The following is a 21,977-nucleotide window of genomic DNA, read 5'->3' as shown; positions in this document are numbered from 1 at the left end:
TTTTTTTAACGAAATAAAAATCGAATTTTCTCTCCTGGGAAAAAGAAACGCACATATACTGCATTCATACATCAATCTTAATTTCACTGCAAACCGTTGATTACTGCTTTCTGCCCAACAGTTTGAAGAACAGCTCGATTTTCAGGAGGATTTTGTAGCAATTTCCAGGCCAATCTAACTGCTCCTTCTGTTAAGCGGGGCCCCGCAGCTAGCGTGATCAGCAGCAAAACGGATAAGACTCATGACAAAGAAAAGGGAAATTCATAAACAAAGAGCATGTGACGTGTCACATCTGAGATCTGCCACCCCCAACCAACCGCATCCAAGAAAAAACCTCAGCTTTATCAGTTCAAAAATGGAGGCATTTATTCATGCCATGTGTGCTGAATGTAGGCCAACAAGTTCCAGCACAAAAATCTTACTGCTTACTAATTTACCACTCCAGTAGATATATATATATATATATATATATATATATATGTATATTGCCCTTCTCCTCCACCACCACTACTGTACTTACAACAGATAACAGTTCAACACAACCCCCATTCAGACTGCACAAGAAGAACAAAACCAGGCACTCTTGCTGCTGCTGCTTATTATTATTCAGACAAGATGACAACTACTCCTACATATAACACCAGCCAGACTGAAGCACACAACCCACAATGTTATCCTGCTCAGGATTTATCTCATTCTCAGTTCTTTCTCATGGACACAACCAAGCTCCGGTCACTGCAAAGATGGTTGCAGCGAGGCTAGATGAGGTCGAAGCGCATGAGAAGCCTGACGGACTTGTACCGGTTGCCCTTGCGATCATGGAGGGGCACGGCGCGGATGCCTTGCTTCAGCTCCATCACCGGCAGGCACGTCTGCCCGCCAAAGTCATGCTTCTCCGACATGTCGTACTCCTGCACCTCCACCCTCAGCAGGGCCAGCTCCGGGACCGTCAGCGGGAATGTGAACTCTTCGTCCCACACCGGCACCCACTGGTCCTCGATCGTCTTCGTCTTCTTCATCACGCAGTCCGCCTTCACTCCTGCTATCCCTACCTGTTTAATTGCCAGGGAACATTCAGTATTCACCAGCACAGTTAGGTACGGTGAAACACTGAAAGCTTCTTTCACGACATGGATGATTATGGCTCGGCGTTTAACTACACGAGATACATACCCTGGCGTAGAAATCGGGCGGAGAAAAGGCGTCGAAATGGGTTTTGCTGAAGTCCATGCGCCACCCGTCTCCCATGTATACTTTGACCTGCTTAAGCATTGCAACGTGTTAACCATGTATGGCTATGGTATCAGGAAGATTATCCGTTTCAGAAATGTATATTGACGACCTTCAGAGTTTTCTTCACAGGCAGATTTGCTTTGGGATCAAATACTTCGCCATTCGGACCTGTCTTCAGCAAGAAGTCGGGCTTTTTAACATACCCACAACCCCCATTGGCTCTAAAAAATCCTTGCATTAACCTTAGCGATTTGTCATGTCCCTGAAAAATGAGAACCAATCAAAACAAAGAAATTGTAATGACACAACGCATTGCCAACTGTTAAGATGCAATTCATATTCTGGGTCTGTCAGAACAGCTTAACTTCGCCTACAACACTATATTGATTTGCATAATACAACATGTAAGGATAAAATCAAGCAAAAATGGGAAAAGAAGTTTGTCTATAAAAATACAGTTAAGAACTGTAATCCAACCTGCATGTTAAATGCAACCATCTGAGCGCCATGAGTCCAGGCATTTATTGGATCATAATTAGAAGAATTAATCCTTGTACCCTTTGGATAAACCCTCAGTATATTCTTCTGAGTGAACCTGATTCAGATTTATGCACGTCAGATAAACATTTACCAGATGTTCAAGGAACCAAGATGCAACCTAAATTAAATCTCAGCAGTGTGTCAGCTTTTCTTTAGGAAATAATGTCGAGGAAAAAAAAACAGGAAGATCCATCACATTCCAAATATTAAACCAGCGTCTATGACATCAAATGAAATGCCTTAGATTTTGCATAAGTAGACACTTAACATTACAATTCAGAAAATAGTGCGTAAAGGGTATCAAAATGACTGTAAGCGCAATATCTCGTCCAAGTAGCAGTCTATTACAAATAATTTATTGTTATCAACAGCTCTTCTTTTCCCCTTGGAGAAACAGTTATTCCGTCACTCTAAAAGCACAAACCGCAACAATGATAAAATGACTGGAGGTGGGTGGGTTCATACGCCTCCAATCATATCACAATTAATTGACCATAAAACTCCTAATGTTCTTGTGCACTGAGCTTCTAACATAATCAACTATTGGTAGAATCCGTTTACCTTATGATATCAGCACCATGAGAAGCTGTTGCTTTAGTCAATTGTGTCTCGCTCAAAGAAAGGCGCCTGACTTTGTCAGGGTCCACCTTAAGTGCATCCCTCAAATGGCCTTTTGGTTTGCCAGCATGTATGGTTATCAGTTTCCTATACTCACAGGCAGTATCTGGCTGAAATTTGGGATCCTCTTCCTCAGATTCTTCATCATCTTCCTCATCCAGATCATCCTGCTCATGACAATAACAAGTATGAATTTCATTACTTAATGAGTTCTTTACTTTTGCTAATGGGTGCATGCCTTCAAAAGGCACATATATTGCAGACCTTTCCATCAGAATCATCAGCATTTGAATCTAATCTTCTCAGGGCTCCTTCGTCTGACAAATTAGCTGTGTTGCCATTGTTGTTCTGATTACCCTGAGCTTTAAGAAATTCCCTGAATTCTTGTGGCGGTTTAGTCGAGATGATTATTCTTTTCATTAGAGCTTCTGGAGAAGGAAACTCATTTAGTGCGTCTGAACTAGGGACATAAAGGAGGTCCCCAAATGTTTCGGTGATCATCTATAATAATTTGGAGTCAGAATTGATGATTTAAATGAAACATGTACAGGAAAATAGTATACAAAATACACGTTACCTCAGCTACTTTAGCTTGGAGATCTGCAGTCAGGTGATCTTCTAGAGTAATTACAAGAGGATATGTAGAGGCACAGAAGGCATGTTCTTTAATGGACTTTAAACATTTGATGATTTCTACAGGTGCAGTCAGCGTCCTTTCAAATGACATGAAAAGGAAGGCAAAATTAGAAATATATTGGGGAAAAAGGGATAGTTGCAAATTCAAGAAACAGGTTATGACTAGACAAAAAGAAAAACAACCCCCTACAGTTTTCAGTTCAAACAAATACAAAATTGACGATATAATCGAGAAGCTAATAAAACAAAAGGTAAGGTCAGGTGAAATTTTGGTTTGACAGAAGTCATAAATTTATGTGTTAAGTTAAACAGGCTTATATAGTATCTCATGCCATAAGTCTACCAGTTCAAAATAATCTGAAACATATACGATATTTACTACTAGGCCCAACTTGATCTTTTCTTTCTACCAAAAAGAAAACACACAGTCTGTAATGTCACATTCTACCTTATCCATACACTACAAAAGTTACTTCACTGGAAGAGTTCAGTTTATTATGCAGCAACTATGTATACTGTTCAATACTAAGTGCAATTAATACACTCACATGCAGAGGAGTGAATATGTATCAGAATTGTCCGGTACAGCAGGACCATCTAGTAGGGTTCATATGAAAAGGAACATGTGGTGATTGACCTTTCTTGGTAGAGTAGTCACACTCGTCAACAGATCCACTCAGAAACAGAGCTAAGCACAGAGTGACATTTGTTAAAAAAAAGGGATGTCATGATACAAGATATGTTCAGTTTTGTGACCAAAATGTCAGTATAACATATGTTGCAACCATGCTGAGAATTGTTACCCAATGTAAATATGACAAGTATTCATAAAGGCAATGTTTTGAGGAAGCAGAATCCCTACCCTCCATGGAGAATCTCAACACAGTTCTTTGCGGAGTTGGGCCACATATCGAGCTCAATCACTCTCACGCCCCTCTGCAATGCTCTTATGATTGGGATGTCACTGGAGTCACTATTAAGCTGGTTCCCAGTCAAGTAAGAATTGTGACCGGTGAACACATAATAATGAGAAATCGGGGCTGACATGTCCTGGTGAACCTGAGCAGAGAATTAACAGAAGAATGAGACATAATGTAAGGGTCGGTCAACAGAGAAATAAAATAAAAAAAATAGAAATGAGCAACACAAAAGCCCACATTTTGTAGTTTGTACAATAGCCTACATCATGTTGTATTCTTTCAAGTCTAACCACTGGATGAGGATCACTAAATAAAAACTGACAATCTGAAAACAAGTAAGAGATCATGGCAAGAATCATTAACGGCAGAGCAAATTTGTTGGTGATGTGTGGGGGATGAACGAGACCAAGCTTTTCTTGAAGTAGTTTTCGACAACCTAAAAATAGACCCCCTTTGTTGGTTTTCTAGTGGAGTGCGATGTCAGACAAGCGTGGATGTGAAGTCCACATCACCCATTCACCTTCCATCCATCAAATCGTATCCTAAAGAGGAACGAGGCGCTCGTGTGTTTTTTTAGAACCAAGCGCGTTGACCACTAGCATAGTAGCATTGCAAGACAACACAGAGCAGAGTGGCACGAAGTCAACCAAAATGGGCAACAAGATCGGGGGATCGGCCGAATCGATCGACGCAGCAGCAATCAACTCAGTTCAATTTCCTTAAATTCCCGAAGCAATCAATCGAGGAAGAAACAGACGAACTGACCTTGTCGGGGATGGGCGGGTTGAGGTCGGGGGAGAAGAGGAAGCCGAAGAAGTCGTCGAGCGAGGGCAGGGCCGGGGAGCGGCCGACGAGGCGCGCGATCCCGCCGCCCCCGCCGCCGGCGAGGGCCGCGAGGATGCGGTCCGCCTCGGAGGGGTCCTCCCGCTGCACGTCGGCGAGGAAGCGTCGGAGCCCGGCTCCTTCGTCGGCGGAAGCGGCGGCGGCGTGGGCGGCGCGGACGTCGGGCGGCGGGTGCGCGTCCGGGGAGCGGAACTTGCGGGTGAAGCACATGCAGTACCTGTAGGCGTAGCTCCCCATTGATTCGTCCGGTTGCTGGTCCGGAGCGGGAGGTTGGAGGAGCCGAATCTCCTTCTCCTCCTCCTAGGAGAACTACTAGTAGTATAGGAGAATGAGATGCCGCTCCTCTCTGTACAACACTCTCTGCTCTGCTCTGCTGTGATCTAGCGATGCGCTCTAATGGCGCGTGGTGGGCATTGAGGTCGTCGTCTCCGCGTCCGCGTTCGCGTGCGCCGTCTCCTCCGCGTGAAGAAGAGGAAGAGGAAGAGGAGACCAAGGGAAGAAATGGCTTCTCTTTCTCTCTGGGCGAGGAAGAAGATGCCAAGAGACGCGACGCTGTTTCAAAAAAGGGTGGTTTTTTCACGTGCAGCCCCCTCTTTTGTTTCTATAAACTTTATGTCCAACTGATTTGTTTTTAGTTTTCTCCAAAAGTCCCTCTTTTCCCGTGGAGTATTATGTCACAGTAGGTTTAATTAAGAACAATTCTTAGTCAGAAATTAAGGGTCCATAATTTCTTCTTTGCTTGAGTTACATGTATACATACATGGGAAGGAGATCTTTTGCAATTGCTGCTCTATCATTGTGTTAGTGCGCCACCAGGTTAATTTGATTAATTAATAAGGTCTCTTTAATTTGGCAGCTGGGGGACTTTTTGGTAGTAGCTTTTTACTAGTATCTCGTCAAGCAATATATATACGCAACAATTATGAAACATTCTCATTCTAGCTAAGCTAGCTAGCTGTATATATTGGCACTTGATTAAGAGCAAACGTGTTGTCTCTTTTGGGTCCCTTCCTTCCTTCCTATGCAACTTCCTGGCCGGATACTGACCAAATCACACAACTGGTTATACATTCTCCAATTAATGTATGTCGTGCTGATCTTGTACTAGCTAGGACAGTAGCTGGCAAGATAAAAATGGAAATTAATAGCGGGAATATATAGCTAGCTAGCTAGCTAGAGCATGTGCGTGAACAGAGATGTAAAAAATTGATATTGGGTAAATGAGAGGGCGATTTGTAAAACAAGCGTGTATAAAGAACTAATGACCGAGACTTGCAAGATTCCTTTCCTTTAATATACGTACTGCCAAAGAAGACGTACGTGGAGCCAGGTCATGTTAGAAAACATGCAAATGTTAATTAATCGAGCAAAATATATAAGCCCAATTTTTCCTTTCCTTTTGTTGCATTCTTGGGGATTCAAACTGTCTGGATGAGTTGCATGAATGCATAATGAGATTATCATCTTCAACTCCATCAGATCAATCAGATATTGGTTGTACATATATAATGAATATGCCAATGATCGATCTTTCCACATTAAGTCAAGAGAAGTATATGATCATCGATCGATTCCCTTGGAAAACCAGACAAGATTCTTCTGCTGCTAGTTCTTCCAAGCAAGTCATGCAAAGCAGCTTGTAGCTATAGCTAGTCCTCCACTCAACCAGCGAATTAGCATCTATTCGATCGACACACCGGCACTAATTTGTAGATCACAAATTAGTACATCATGCATCATTCCATTTAATTTCACCACCGGTACTATATATTTTCCACGCGCATGCAAAACAAAGTAAATTCATAACACACCATAAAACCAAACAGTTCGTCTTCCTTTTGGAAAACATGTTACAGAAAGAGAAATCGATAGTTTGTCAAAAAGATTAATTTGATAGTACTCTATATTTGGGAAAGGAGAGCTTGCAAATAATGCCTTAATTGCAGCTGTGGCTTGTTGGTTTCTGTATATGCTTGCATGCACTTTAAACTTTTGGAACTAGCCTTTATGACTATATTTATGTAGCTCTAGGCCACTGGAACGTAATTACTTTTTGTCTTAATTTTATTCAAAAATGAATGTACCTATTCTAAAAAACATCTACATATATGTAATATTTTGACAAGAATTATGAAACCGATGGAGTAGCGTGCAGGAACTTCCCTACATGCATGAATCGAGCCACAGGAAACGTGCTACCACGTGCTAGCTAGAATTCTTCTTCTTTCTTTGGGAGGAAAGGAAACCAGAGAGAAGAGGTGATTACTGGGAAACACGGAGGGCCATTTGCAATATTTCTGGTGTTTGGTACCGTACCTGCTGATTAACGTGCCCACCAACACAAGCAAGACCGGAGAGCCAGGACCTAGCTCCAAGTCATTTAAAATATGAACAGTGCATAGAGAAGCTACATATAATGCTGCCATGTTTTATGACCGTTAAAATCTCTAAGGAATCCTTTTACGGTTTTGTTATTTTTATGACGACGGAAAAACAATCACTTCTAAGTCGTTGGTAACAACCGATCCAATCACCAAGATTTGTGGATGGATTAATTTTTTTTCTTGGTGCGGTGTGAACGGCATGGACCTGAGACTGGCACGCATTATGCATGTGCGCGCGACTCGTCACACGACAAGACACGAGCCCTTCATCCATTCCGATATAATTTCTTTGCCTGCAGCCTGCAGGTATGAGATATATGAACAAAGAGTACCCCGTACCATAGGTACGTCCACACACAAGATATATATAGACGTCGCGTTTTGGATATTAGACTTAGTTTTTGTTTTTTTTGCAAAGACCGGACTTAGTTTGTTATAAGTCAAACTTTTCAATTTTTGACAAAATTTATACGGATTAGAAGAATCCATCAATATATGTTTTTAGATCCGGGCATCTTATATAAAGCTGTTTAGTTTGAGCCCCAGCAAAAATAAAAGTAATAAATAATACCTTGGTTCTATGAATACTTTGGCCTGGTGTGGACGGCATGGACTCGAGTATTTTGGAAATAAAAATCAGGTGCCGAGCGGCCCAACCCCGTCGCTCCGTCGCTCGTCTTCCTCCTCGAGCGAGCGCCGCCACCCCGTCCCGATGCCGAGCGCCCCAGCCCCGTAGCTCGTCTCCCTCCCCATCCCACTGCCGAGCGCCCCCGCTCCGTCGCTCGTCTCCCTCCTCGCGCCACCAGGTTGATCTCTCGTTCCCGGCCATTTCGCCACCATGGAGTATTTGTATCACACTCATACCTTCAAGCTTTCTTTAATCTCAGATCTAGCTTGGGCTCAATGCCAACTATTTCTGATCACAAGAGACAGACCTTAGAAGCCATTCAACAACGGTATGCAGCAGCTAAAGCTAAGCAACTGCAAGGTGAACAGCTTAAACTTCAGCAGAACAAAGATTGTACCCCCAAGCCCAAGTTTGATCCACAGAGGAAACTCAAAACTCCTGAATCCACTCCATGTCAAACTTCTGCCCAGCTCCCTATGCTTAAAGGTTTAAGTTTTGTCCATGATTCTCCATTCTGTTGACGCAATTTTTATGTCTCACCGGTTTTTCTCATACTACGTCTGCTTCTCAGCTCAAGCAACTTCCAGTCATAAACAAAAACCTTCTGCTTCTTCAGGTAAACCCCACGCGCGCACTCTCCTTTATAAACATCTTTGAAGAGGACTACTGGGGACATAAAGACCTGCCTAATTTCTTAACCTTGTAGGTGAAGAAACCAATCCTATATACTCTGAACTTTCATTTGCTCTTCATGGTAATTTGTCGCAAGATAACATTTCAGTAAACATTCCCCTGATATGGGTTGTGGATTTCAAATTTAATTTTATATGCGAGAATTGATGAAACAATGTCTAATTTTTCTGTGCGGTGAACTTTGGTGTAGGATCTCGATAGCACAGATTTAGTTCAGAGTGCTCTTTATGATATAATTCAGAAAGGCGGGGCTGGGAAAATTACCAAAGGAGCAAAAAAGTTAAAGCTGGAAAAAGGGATTCTTTTGGATAACTATGTCCAGAGGGGTCCTAGGCTAGTGGATGCGCAATCACGATCTTTGTTGATTCATTCAAAGAGATCAAAACGACACATGTCACTGAAGCAGCATAAGAAATGTGGGTCATTTCATTTACATGATACATTCCACAGGTAAGCCTCGTGGAAAGAGTTTGCTTTATATGGTTATCGTGTAGATTTGAGTTTTTTTCCTCTATCATGATCTTTTACGACAAGAATGAACACGATTGTATTCTTGCTAAAATTCCCACATATTCTTGGTCATAAGAGTTATGCAGTGTTTACAAGTGATTCTTGTTCTTTGCAGGTTTGACCTCTATAAGCCAATGCATGAAATGTGGAAAGAGTATATGCGAGAGCTTACCAAAAGTACCCCGTATGGATCTCACACTATCTTTTCCGTCTGTTATTTTGAGGCCTCTTTTCCATAATTGTGCTCTTATTGTAGGGAAAGATAAAAGGTGTATGATGTTTATATCCTAAACTTCAGCAAGAGAAATGCACTTGGTCTCTGAATTTTTTATTTTTTGAGAAATGCACTTGGTCTCTGAATATTTTGCAGCTACTGGTCTCTTGGTCTTAAATTTCTGTTTTCAGACCTTCCGTAGTTGGTGTTTTCTTTAATAGAATCCTGCAGCTAATAGGTTGAATTCTGCATTTGAACTACTTTCGTTATATGCATTCTGAATGTACAGTTAGTTTTAACACGTAATCACTATAACGCACACGCTAGCTTTATGCTGTTAATAAAATCGGCCAACCCAAACTGCTATCTGTATTGCCTGTAGGGACTAAATCATATGGTTTTATTGTTTCAAATATAGATCCAACTGTCATTATAAGGAATTCTTGAATATTAACAAATTCGAAGAGTTGAGCAACTAAAACCAAGAAATGCAATAATGAGCTAAATATCCAAATAAGTAATACTACTATTTAAACTAGAAATGACAGATCAGTTTAACCTTTTTCAAAACTGGGTCTTACCCTTTTATTATGCATTTTATATACTATATGTGAGGTACTTATGTCTCCTGTTTTCTACATAGGAAAAAGCAATTGGCTGAATCCCTCCTTTCATCAGATCTTCATGGGGCCCTTCTAATAGGTGATTCATATACTTGAATTAGTTGCATACTGGATTGTTTGACTGTTTCTGTTGATTTCTTCATGGTTTATATGGATTTTTTTTGTTATTTGCAGTGGCCCAGTGCAAAGCTGCTTTATATGAAGGTGTAAGTGGCATCATGATTTGTGACACTGCAGAAACTTTTGGAATTATATCAGAGGATAACCACTTTCGAGGTACTTAGTATTCCACTTCCTAATGCGATATTTTGAAGAGACTAGTAAAAGTCATTGTTTATTTTGCTTGAGATCATGGCTGTTGCAATCCTTTTCTCTTCTGAAAGATATGGTTATTACAATTTATGCCAGCCTTTTGTTTCTACCGCTAATTCAATACTTGTATTACTGCAGATTCTGCTAAATAAATCTATTTTAGCTTTTTGTCCATTTGATTCTCATTGAATTGGCAAAGAAATACCATGAAATTTACAACAGAAAGGTGTTCCCTGATGTTCAAACAGTACCTATATATACCTATATTTTTGTGTGGTCCACGCTTGAATTTTTCATGATTAGTACTTGCAAATAACAAGGGTTCTTCAGCTTCTTGCTCATAGAACATGAGATACTATTAATTCCGCAGATCTGTCTGGATTGCTGTCTCAGTAGCTTACTTTGAAACCTGCAGTTGTACCAAAAGCTGGGTCAGTTTTCGTCCTCCAAGCTGATTGTTGGAAGGTTACACTGATGGGCGACAAACTCTCACCCAAGGAGACGTTGAAGGAGAACCAGCGCCAGCAGCGTGCACAGTCACTGATCAGATAGAGCTTCCAGTCTGTTGTTAGACTGCTGTTCTAACAAATTTTGCCCAAAAGGAATCTGTACAGTTTTCATTGCTCAGTTCCTGTCACATAGGCTTAATTGCAATATATCCCTTCGAGGTCACTCAGTTCTTCTTGCTTCAAGAGTTTCTTTAATGTTTGAACGAGCTTCTCGGGCGGGTTGCATCCCTGTGGAACCGAAGCATCCGTGACCAGTCCATTTTGTGTACTCTCTCCGACCTCTAAAAAGTGTCGTCCATTTTGTAATAAGTCACACTTTTTATGGGTTGGAAGGAGTAATTCAAAGGGCGTGATTGGTGGCTAATTGTATCTGTTGCGGCTGCGGGAAACTCACCACTGTGGCTTCGATCTTTTCCCGCTTCCAATAGATATGTCCTGCTAGCTGATCTTGTACTCTTTCTAGACGTTTTTAAAAATAGATAAATCAACATTTGGACAAATTTGAGTCAAGAATTTAGGATAAGAGGGAATACTACACTACTACTACTAGCTGGCAAGATAAAAATGGAAAATGATGGCTAGAGCACGCATGCATTGCACAGAGATGTAAAAATTGATATTGGGTAACTGAGAGGGTGATTTGTAAAACAAGCATGTAATAAAGAACTAATGACGTCCGAGACTTGTGAGATTCCATTCCTTTTAATTAATTAATACACCCAAGAAGACGTGGAGCCAAGTCATGTTAGAAAAAAAGTACAGTATAATTAACTAATCGAGCATGCAGAGGCAAAATAAGCCCAAATCAAACTAACTGTCTGGATGAGCCGCATGGATGCATAATGAGATTAATTTTCTTCAACTCCATAGATCAGATCGATCAGATTATTGGTTGCACATAATGAATGCCAATGATCGATCTTTCCACATTAAGTAAGAGAAGTAGATGATCATCGATTCCCTTGGAAAACCAGACAAGATTCTACTACTAGTTCTTCCAAGCAAGTCATGCAAAGCAGCTGGTAGCTATATATAGCTAGTCCTCCACTACTCAACCAGCGAATTAGCATCTAGTACTAATTCACATCGATCACTACACATTTTCAGCACTACATATATACCACTTGAAGAAGGCTTCTAATTCTCCAATCATGCATCATTCCATTTAATTTCACCACCGGACGGTACTATTTTCCACGTGCATGCTAAACAAAGTAAGTTCATTTTCAAAACTAGTTATGCATGTTGCTTTTGGAAAATATATGTTACACAAGGAGAAATCAATAATTTGTCAAAAAGATTTAGGATTTAATACTCTATATTTGGGAAAGCTTTGCAAATAATGCCTTGCAGCTGTGACTCGTTGGTTTGTGTATATGCTTTGCATGCACTTTAAACTTTTGGAATTAGCCTTTACGACTCTATATATAGCTCTAGGCCTCTAGTAATTAGCTTGTAGGAACTTTCCTACATGCATGAATCGAGCTAGCTAGATGAAACGTGCTGCCAATGAGGCTAGAATTCTTCTTCTTTTGGGAGGAAAGCAGTAAACCACAAGGTTAGAACCAGATTACTGGGAAACACGGAGGGCCATTTGCAATATTGTTGGTATTAATTTGCTACCTGCTGATTAACGTGCCCACCAACAAGCAAGACCAGAGAGCCAAGACCTAGCTCCAAGTCATTTAAAATATGAAGAGGGCATAGAGAAGCTACATGTAATGCTGCCATTTTTTTATGTCTGTTAAAATCTCCAAAGAAAAAGAAAAATTAATCTAGAGATTTGAAGCAGCTAGCCAGCTTCATCGTGGATGGATTCCCTCTTGCTTAACGATGTAACTCTTGTTTTGTAAGGCTAATACTTTTAGTTAGAAATCTAAAGGTCTTTTGCTGAGGTTAATAAAGAGGGTATTTTCTGTAAAATCTTGTGTTTTTCTTCATTTGAGACGTTGACTTTGTGTCATATACCAATGCATCATCTTTCACAGTCGTCAAGAGAATAGATTTCTTATCTAGCACGTCCAAAACAAGATTTTCTTTAATAACTAATCATCAATGGAATCGCATGGACTAGCTAGCTAGCTGTCCAATCGGGTCGGATCGGATGGGACAACACCAACCCAACAAAAAATAATAAATATCAAGTTGGTTTTTATATATAGTGTCTGAACGGCATGGACTTGCAAGGGACTGCTTGCATTATGCATGCGACTTGTCACACGACATGTCACGAGCCCTTCGTATAATTTCTCTGTCTGCAAAAAAAAAAAAGAATCGATGTTTTTTCATTGAGTGTGAACGGCATGGACTTGCAAGAGAGTGCTATATATCTCCTCAAAAAAAAAAAAAGAAGAAGCTTAAAGCTGTGTATAAGCTTGTCTAATTAGTTCCTGTGAAGCAACAAATATATGGATTTCCTCGCTACAACAACAAAAAAACAAAACAAATATATGGATGAAAAACAAAATGGGCCTGATTTTTCATTGAGTTTTAGCCCATCTAAGAATAAGGCCCAATAGGAAACAGAGCAATAACAATAAGCCCACCTCACACTGTCCATTCTAAAAAAGAAAACAAAAAAAAAAACACTCGTCTAATCCCCCACTCGTCCTCTTCGTTTCCGGCGGAGCTCTCCCATCCCCAGACCGGAGCCGCGCCGGGAACCCTCATCCGCCGTCCTACCTCCCTCCACGAGATCGAGATTCTTCTTCGCCATCCCCGTCTCTTGCCACCTACAAACGTTTCTTGGCGACTGGAGAGGAGGGAGGGAGGGAGATGGAGGTCACGCATTCGCGCGGGCGGCGGCGTTTCCCGGGAAGGCAAAGCACCTGCGGCGGCGCGGCCGGCTGGCTAGGCGGGTAAGGCAAACAACACTCTCAACTCTTCTTTAGTACTACCATGCTGCTCGCGGAAGAAATTAATTGTGCTCCTTTATAAAAGTCAGCCTCGGCACCATTAGCAACCAAGTAGGGCAGAGTAGAATAGACAATAGAGAGACAGTCTCTCTGAACACAAGCCATCTACGCACCATTAGCACCATTAACAACCAAGCTAGCTAGTATGTAGACACACGTCATCTAGATCCTAAGCACCATTAACAACAAGCTACCTAATGTGACTGTAGACACACGCCACTTGATTCTAAGCACCATTAGCTACCAAGCTAGCTAGTGTGTAGACTGTAGACACACGCCATCCAAACTCTGACCAGAAAGCGCAAGAGAGAGGCCAGGTTTGCAGCTGCTTGCTCGTCGTAGCGATATCAATGGCCACGGGCGCTGGCAATGTCCAGCAGTTGAAAGATCTGCCATCGAGCAAGGATAATGCTATGCATCAGCTGGTTCCCGTGCCGAAGCCTATCCCGGCCATCATTAATCCAGTGCTTCTGTCATCAGCCTGCTTAGGCTCCTCAGAGGAACTGACTCGTCTTTTTGAGCAGGAAGACGCAGGAAGGCCACCTTCCATGATTCCTTCTAGGAAATTTATCGACTCCATAGTGAAAGAAGGCAGCAGCAGCAATGAAGATATTGTCGAAGAGGAGGGCATTGACCAGCATGTTTTGCCTGCAGCAGCACCACTTCTCGAGGGCGTTACCATAGCGGGTGACACCGCACTACATGTGGTCGCCAGCCATGGGGACGATGAACAATTCTTCAAGTGTGCTGATATCATCTACAATAGGGCCAAGCACCTCCTGTTTGCCAAGAACAACAAGGGTGACACGCCCTTGCATTGTGCTGTCCGTGCTGGAAAATCCAGAATGGTCTCTCATCTCATTGGCCTAGCTACAAGTGAGGATGATGGCCAGGACACTGATCATAGGAAGCACAAACTGTTGAGGGAGGTGAATGGCCTTCAGGAGACGGCCTTGCACGACGCTGTCCATATTGGAGATGAGAAGATGGTCAAGAAGCTAATGGAGCTTGATCCTGAACTGGCTAATTATCCTAAAGACCATGGTGTTTCACCATTATACCTAGCCATCTTTTTGTGCATGTACAGAATTACAGAAACATTACATCGCCAGAGTAACGGGAATCTCTCATATTCTGGACCTAATGGACAAAATGTGTTGCATATTGCAGTTCTTCGACTCACAGGTACTTATGAGATGCATCCATTATTTACCAACTTATAGATATGACACACACATATATATGATTTCCTACCTATTTCCTACGAATTCTCCATTTGGTGCATATGTCTTGGGGACTGATAAGTTTTAGAAACTACATTCTATTCTGGACCTAATGGAGAAAATGTGTTGCGTATTGCAATTCTTCGACACACAGGTACTTATGAGATGCATCCATTATTTACCAACTTATAGATATGACACACACATATATATGATTTCCTACGAATTCTCCATTTGGTGCATATGTCTTGGGGACTGATAAATTACTATGGTTCAGAAACTACATGCTTGCACACAAAATTTGCTTTACAATTTCTTAATGTGAAAAAATATATGTGGATTATGAGTTCTGTTCGTCATAGAATAAAAAAGGATCAACTTCTCCATGTGTTACAAAACAGGAAAATAAATTCTAGGTACTCATTTTAAGTTATTTTTCTTAGTCCATTTCTATTTACTACTTGGTTTCACTATGGCCCTATGAACGTTGTATCGATGATCCACTTCCAGTCACGTTGTCTTCTTAATGGGCATACAATACGCTTTTTGACTCACTTGGGTTTGGTCTAACATGAATAGCACATTTGCAGGGATGACAAAACTGGTATTAGAATGGAACAAGAGCCTTACGATACAGAGGGATGGAGATGGAAGTACACCTCTTCACTTCGTTTCGTCGTTGTATGTTCCTAGAGGTTGGCATCGGCGTCTTCATCTTGATCAGACAACCCCTTGGTTTCGTTTTTCCCGGCGTCCCACGCTTTTGATGTCGACACTCATAGAAGTATTCAAAGCGAACCCTGCAGCATTGTGTCAAGCAGACAACAAGGGACTTTCCCCCATACATGTCGCTGCCTCTGTAGGTTCGACAAGTATCATAGAATATTTCCTTGCAAAGTGTCCCAACAGTGCTGGACTCTGTGATGCTAAAGGAAGGACATTTCTTCATGTTGCCGTTGAGAAAGAAATGTTGAAGATTGTGAAGTTTGTTTGCCAAACTTCATCTTTAGATTGGATTTTGAATATGCAAGACAATGACGGGAACACAGCGCTGCACTTAGCAATCCAGGTTGGGAACTTAAGGATATTCTATACTCTATTAGGAAATCAAAAAGTGCAGTTAATTTTACCAAATAACTGCTGGGAAACTCCCTATGATGTATCCAAAAGTAAGCTTCTACATGGAATGGGATATCATATGGTATACTTTCGAGCTTTCACCCCTTGAATCAAAATAAAATATGGCAATTCACGCATGGCCCTTTGCTCCATTTGATACTCATATAGTACTGCCTATTTTCCTTTCAGAACTCCGAGGACCAAATATGGGAAGCCTTGCGGTTCGTTGGTGCTGCCTACATTACCCTTCACCGGGATAAAAGTAATGAAAAGTATAGTCGCCTTCTAATACCAGAGGAGATAGACAGAGAATCAGAGAAGGTGAAAGATGCAACACAAATGTTTTCCGTTGGTTCAGTTCTGATAGCAACAGTGACGTTTGGGGCAACTTTTGCCCTCCCTGGAGGTTACAGAGCAGATGATCACACGAATGGAGGCACGCCGACACTTGCTGGCACCTTTGCATTTGACGCATTCATGATGGCCAATACATTAGCTTTCATTTGCTCCTCGATAGCTACCATTGGCTTCATGTTCTCTGGGACTTCCTTGGTTAGCTTGAACACCCGCCAATTCAACTTGAACATATCGGTGTTTTCCATGGCAAGTTCCGTTACAAGCATGTCAGCTGCTTTTACACTGGGTGTGTATATGGTGCTAGCTCCGGTTGCTCATAAAACTGCAGTTGCAGTCTGTGTTATTGTTCCACTTGGAGGGCTATATACATATGAGGAGTTTTTAGTCAAACTGATTCTTCTAGCCCGTCCGTTATGTGTTAGGAATGGATTATTCCCAGGAATGGTATGGATAATGCGTCAGATCTTTGGAATGGCATTGCATGCTCTCTGGCCCTTCGTGGTTATCTTTGGTTGGGCTGCATTCGCAAGGACCCACCACTAATGTGAAGAACAAGATGTCTGTGGTATGATGCTCGCAGGTCGCAGAGCTAGTGGGTACCAGGTTCAGGCTTTCTTTGCACGTACTGTACATCATCACAATTGTGGCCGCTGCTTGCTTGCTCCCAACTTGTGTTACTACAAATTAAAGTACTCCTTCCGTCCAACAAAAGATGTTTCAACTTTGACTAAATTTGAATGCATCTATATACTAAGTCATGTCTAGATACATTCAAATTTTGACAAACTTGAGACATCTTTTGTTGTACGGAGGAAGTATTTGGTTTGTTGTGCTGGTTTGTACCACTATTGAGTTTGCTGTTCATAATAAGTGTGTGCTTGTACAGAACTCGTGTTATGGAAGTACTATTTGGGTTGTTCCTTGTGCTGGTTTGTAACATTATTTTATTATACTCCCTCCGTCTCATATTAAGTGACTCAAATTTGTGCAAATATGGATGTATCCCTAAAAAGCGTCTAGATACATATATAGAAAGTCACTTAATATGGGACGGAGGGAGTAAGACCGGTTGGATTTATAACAAGCGTGTATGTGTCCAGATGTCTGGACTTTAATGTTACAAGCCTCTACTTATTTCGTAAGACCGATTGTCCACTTAAGTATGTATGTTGCGCACTTTCCTACAGTTCCGGTCCATGCATATATGTGTTGGGCGCTCGTGCTGGTGCTGTAACTTCCAAATACTCCCTCCAATCATAAATTCTTGTCGTGGTTTTAGTTTAAATTTGAACTAAAACAACGGCATGTATTTAGGATCGGATGGAGTAATAATTTAGAATTGCTCTCTGGCTTCACCTTATTGTCATACTCCAAGAACAATGTTGCAGCAGAATGTACAGGCTCATCTGCATCTTGAACACCCTAACTAACCGGACCAGAAAAGTTTCACAACGATGAAGCAAGCAACTATGTTGTGCACTTGTTCCACCTGACCATAACGCATCCCGTTTTCGTTAGCACTGTCTTGAGATGGCTTGCCGTATGAGATTTTTTTTAGATGAACAGGGACTCCCTCCCCGGTTCCATTTTATTGCAATGAAACCACCGTATGAGATGCACAGGGTTATAAGCTTAATTTGTTCATGCGAAGCTACAGATATAGGATTTTTTTTTTGAGGAAAACAGATACTCCGTATAAGGTTTAGTTAGGAGAATTTTTACGGTACAAGTGAGGATGATGACCAGGAGACTGATCATAGGAAGCACGTTTAACTGCAGGAGCTTTCGTCAGACCACGCCAAGAATTAGTCGCCAACACACCTATCGCCATGGCTGACCTTTGCGGTGTTTGCACTGCCTCATCGCGCACAAACTGTCTCCGCTCCCACCAAATATACCAGGCTCCTGAGACCAACACCACCAAGCGGGTTCCAAGCTCCTTTAGTACAAATAATATGGTTCAGGGCTACTGCACCCGATATGCCGTTGATTACCTCCAAAATGCCACACAAGTTTTGCACCTTCACAAGTAAAGATCATGTGCATGATATCCTCACATCCCATCTCACAAACCGGACAGCCGGCCACTGAGAGGAATTATATGTCTATTAGTGAGCACACCCAGGCAAGCTAGGGATCTATCCGTGGAGAGCTCTCCAGCCGAAAATCTTGATTTTTGCAGGCAACCGTAAATTCCATAATTTCTTCCACACTGGGTTCACTTGGGATTGTCCAACGGCCTCCCGAATTGATAGTCCCATTCCCATTCGGCATGATACGCCGATCGCACAGAAAACAGCCCGTTCTTTGTATGCGATTAGCATCAATGGGATTTTCCCCCATACATGTCGCTGCCTCTGTAGGTGCCATAAGTATCATAAAATATTTCCTTGCAAAGTGTCCCGACAGTGCTGGACTCTGTGATGCTAAAGGAAGGACATTTCTTCATGTTGCCGTTGAGAAAGAAAGGTTGAAGACAGTGAAGTTTGTTTGTCAAACTCCATCTTTAGATTGGATCTTGAATATGCAAGACAATGACGGGAACACTGCACTGCACTTAGCAGTCCAGGCTGGAAAATTTAGGATATTCTGTACTCTGTTCGGAAATCGAGAAGTGCAGTTAAGTTTACGCAATAACTGCGGGGAAACTCCCTATGATCTATCCAGAAGCAATAATTCGCGCGGAATGGGATATGCTATGGTATAGTTTCGAGCTTTCGCCCCTTGAATCAAAATGAATTAAGACAATTCATGCATGGCCCATTGCTCCATTTGATACTCATTTTTTTTTGTTTTCAGAACTCTGAGAACCAAATATGGAGGGCCTTGCGGTTCGTTGGTGCTAACTACAGTGCCCTTCGATGGGATATAAGTAATGAAAAGTATAGTCGCCGTCTAAAACCAGAGGAGATAGACAAAGAATCAGACAAGGTGAAAGATGCAACACAAATGTTTTCCATTGGTTCAGTTCTGATAGCAACGGTGGCGTTCGGTGTAACTTTTTCCCCTCCTGGAGGTTACAGAGCAGATGATCACCCGAACGGAGGCACGCCAACACTTTCTGGCACCTATACATTTGACGCATTCATGATGGCCAACACATTAGCTTTCATTTGCTCCTCGATAGCTACCATTGGCTTCATGTTCTCTGGGACTTCCTTGGTTAGCTTGAACACCCGCCAATTCAACTTGAACATATCGGTGTTTTCCATGGCAAGTTCCGTTTATAAGGCGCTAGCTCCGGTTGCTCATAAAACTGCAGTTGCGGTCTGTGTTATTATTTCATTTGGAGGGCTATATACACATGCGAAGGGGCTATTGAAACGGATTTATCTAGCCCGACAGTTATGTGTTAGGAATGGATTATTCCCAGGAATGCTATGGATACTACCTCAGATCTTTGACATAGCATTGTGTGCTCTTTGGCCCTTCGTAATTATCTTTGGTTGGGCTGCAATCGCAAGGATCCACCGCTAATGTCAATAACATGATGTCCGAGGTATGATGCTCGCAGGTAACAGAGCTGGTACCAGCTTCAGGCTTTCTTCGCACGTACCGTAAATCATCACAATCGTGTCCGCTGCTTGCTTGCTCACAACTTGTGTTACAAATTAAGGTATTTGGTTTGTTGTGCTGGCATGTAACTTGGGATTTCAAGACTGATTGAATTTGCAGTTAATCATAAGTGTGTGGCTTCTCCAGAACTTGTGTTAGGGAAGTACAATTTGGTTTGTTCCTACTTCCTCGTTGCTGGTTCGTAACATTATTTCTTAAGACCGATTGTCCACTTAAGTATGTGTGTTGCGCACTTTTTCCTATAGCCCCGGTACATGCATATATGTGTTGCGCGCTTGTGATGGTGCTGTAACTTTCAAATATTAATTTAGCACTGGTCACCTTATAGTCATACTGCAAGAACAATGTTACAGCCGAATTCTAACGTCGTCGGTTATCCTCTACTTAGATTGACAAATTATGCAACTCATCTGCATCTTAAAACCCTAACTGGACCAGGAAAGTTTCACAACGAAGAAGCAATCAACAACGTACAGGTTCTGCACTTCTTCCACATGACCACAACACATGTCGTTTTCTTTGGTTAGCACTGTCTTGTTGAGTAAACCATGGAGTGTTCGTGACAACAGGAAATACTTATGCGACTCAAATACAAAAGGACAATGGCAAATTGACGACGAATCTTCCCAAAAAAATGAGTAAATTTCACAAAACCACAGGTTTTGAGGCAGCCTTCTCATGGAGCACTGGTAGATGCTAATTTATCCATAGAACCACAACTTGTTTGTCTAATTGTCTCAGTCCACCCAAAACACATGTTTAAGCTCCTTTGACACTATTTCTTACAGGTGGGCCCGAACGTCAGGCGTCACATCTTTTTCATGAGACCCCTCCTTCAAAGTGTTGCTCGATTCAGAATATCATAAATATATGCTTGCCTACCTATTTTCTACGCATTCTATTGTAGGTGCACATGTCTTGGGGATGATAAATTACTGTGGTTTAGAAACTACATGCTTTCACACAAAATTTGCTTTACAATTTCTTCATGTGAAAAAATATATATGGATCATGAGTTCTGTTCTTCATAGAATAAAAAAGGATCAACTTCTCCATGTGTTACAGAACAGGGAAAAAAATGCTAGGTACTCATTATAAGTTATTTTTCTTTGTCAATTTCTATTTACTACATGGTTTCACTATGGCCCTATGAACGTCGTATTGATGATCCACTTCCAGTCACGTTGTCTTCTTAATGGGCATAAAATGAGCGTTTTGACTCACTTGGTCTTGGTCTAACATGAATAGCACATTTGCAGCGGTGACAATACCGGTACTAGAATGGAACAAGAGCCTTACCATAGAAAGGGATGGAGATGGAAGTACACCTCTTCACTTTGCTTCATCGCTGAATGTTCGTAAAGGTTGGCGTTGGCGGACTCATCTTCAGTGGACAGCCCCTTGGTTTCGTTCAGAATTCTGAGTATCAAATATGGAAGGCCTTGGAGTTCGTCGATGCTGACTGCAGTGCCTTTCCCTGTGATAAAAGTGCTGAAAATTATAGTCGCCGTGTAATGCTGCCAGATGACAGAGGTAGAGAATCAACCAAGTTGAAAGATGCGACAGAAATGTTTTCCATTGGGTCAGTTCTGATAGCAACAGTGACGTTCGGGGCAATTTTTGCCCTTCCTGGAGGTTATAGAGCCGATGATCACACGAATGGAGGCACACCTACACTTGCTGGCACCTATACATTTGACGCATTCATGATGGCCAGCACATTAGCTTTCCTTTGCTCCACGATAGCTACCATTGGCTTCGTCTTCTCTGGGACTCCCATGGTTAACTTGACCACCCGCAGTTTCAACTTGGCTATATCGGTGTATTTCATGTCAAGTTCTGTCACAAGCATGTCAGCTGCTTTTGCCTTGGGTATGTACATGGTGCTAGCTCCGGTTGCTCATAAAACTGCAGTTGTGATCTGTGTTATTATTCCATTTGGAGGGCTATCTGCACATGTGGAGTTTTTATTCAAACAGATTTGTCTAGCCTGGCCGTTATGGGTTAGGAAAGGATTCCAGGGAATGAAATTTATACAACGTAAAATCTATGCACAAGCACTCGCTGCTCTTTGGACCTTCGTACTTATCTTTGGTTGGGCTGCATTCGCAAGGATCTACCGCT

General features: G+C 41.9%; 3 protein-coding genes across 8 annotated transcripts; 2 read left to right on the top strand and 1 right to left on the bottom strand.

The window, feature by feature from the left end:
• Positions 1–453: 453 nt before the first annotated feature.
• Positions 454–5,322, bottom strand: LOC100840369 (phosphoinositide phospholipase C 6). The gene is made up of 9 exons (XM_003579013.4): positions 4,713–5,322; positions 3,890–4,086; positions 2,969–3,104; positions 2,656–2,892; positions 2,335–2,558; positions 1,711–1,828; positions 1,343–1,495; positions 1,174–1,260; positions 454–1,052 (listed from the first exon to the last, which is right to left on the bottom strand). The coding sequence occupies exons 1-9, from the start codon at positions 5,025–5,027 to the stop codon at positions 759–761; spliced, it is 1,761 nt and encodes a 586-aa protein (XP_003579061.1). The 5' UTR covers positions 5,028–5,322; the 3' UTR covers positions 454–758.
• Positions 5,323–7,795: 2,473 nt separating this feature from the next.
• LOC100828026 (ribonuclease P protein subunit p29) lies at positions 7,796–11,027 on the top strand. 4 transcript variants are annotated; one of them, XM_014902076.2, is made up of 9 exons: positions 7,796–7,980; positions 8,062–8,288; positions 8,374–8,418; positions 8,509–8,556; positions 8,686–8,945; positions 9,121–9,189; positions 9,863–9,921; positions 10,017–10,118; positions 10,570–11,027. In XM_014902076.2, exons 2-9 carry the CDS (start codon positions 8,133–8,135, stop codon positions 10,704–10,706), a joined length of 876 nt encoding a protein of 291 aa, XP_014757562.1. In that variant the 5' UTR covers positions 7,796–7,980; positions 8,062–8,132; the 3' UTR covers positions 10,707–11,027. The 4 variants fall into 4 exon arrangements, with proteins under 4 accessions (XP_014757562.1, XP_024311144.1, XP_010238831.1 ...); XM_024455376.1 differs by lacking the exon at positions 8,509–8,556 and having other exon boundaries at positions 8,737–8,945; XM_010240529.3 differs by lacking the exon at positions 8,509–8,556.
• Positions 11,028–13,228: 2,201 nt separating this feature from the next.
• Positions 13,229–19,496, top strand: LOC100827714 (ankyrin repeat-containing protein At5g02620). Of its 3 annotated transcripts, XM_003577123.4 has the most exons (5): positions 13,229–13,521; positions 14,103–14,763; positions 15,392–16,002; positions 16,110–16,325; positions 19,108–19,496. In XM_003577123.4, the coding sequence occupies exons 2-5, from the start codon at positions 14,127–14,129 to the stop codon at positions 19,147–19,149; spliced, it is 1,506 nt and encodes a 501-aa protein (XP_003577171.2). In that variant the 5' UTR covers positions 13,229–13,521; positions 14,103–14,126; the 3' UTR covers positions 19,150–19,496. The 3 variants fall into 3 exon arrangements, with proteins under 3 accessions (XP_003577171.2, XP_024310803.1, XP_024310802.1); XM_024455035.1 differs by lacking the exon at positions 19,108–19,496 and having other exon boundaries at positions 15,392–15,870; positions 16,110–17,419; XM_024455034.1 differs by lacking the exon at positions 19,108–19,496 and having other exon boundaries at positions 13,230–13,521; positions 16,110–17,419.
• The last annotated feature ends 2,481 nt before the right edge of the window (positions 19,497–21,977 follow it).

The sequence above is a fragment of the Brachypodium distachyon genome, chromosome 4 (assembly GCF_000005505.3).
Source record: "Brachypodium distachyon strain Bd21 chromosome 4, Brachypodium_distachyon_v3.0, whole genome shotgun sequence".
Taxonomy (NCBI): domain Eukaryota; kingdom Viridiplantae; phylum Streptophyta; class Magnoliopsida; order Poales; family Poaceae; genus Brachypodium; species Brachypodium distachyon.
The sequence above is the reverse complement of the archived record's forward strand: the minus strand, read 5'-3'. Positions and strand labels throughout refer to the sequence as shown.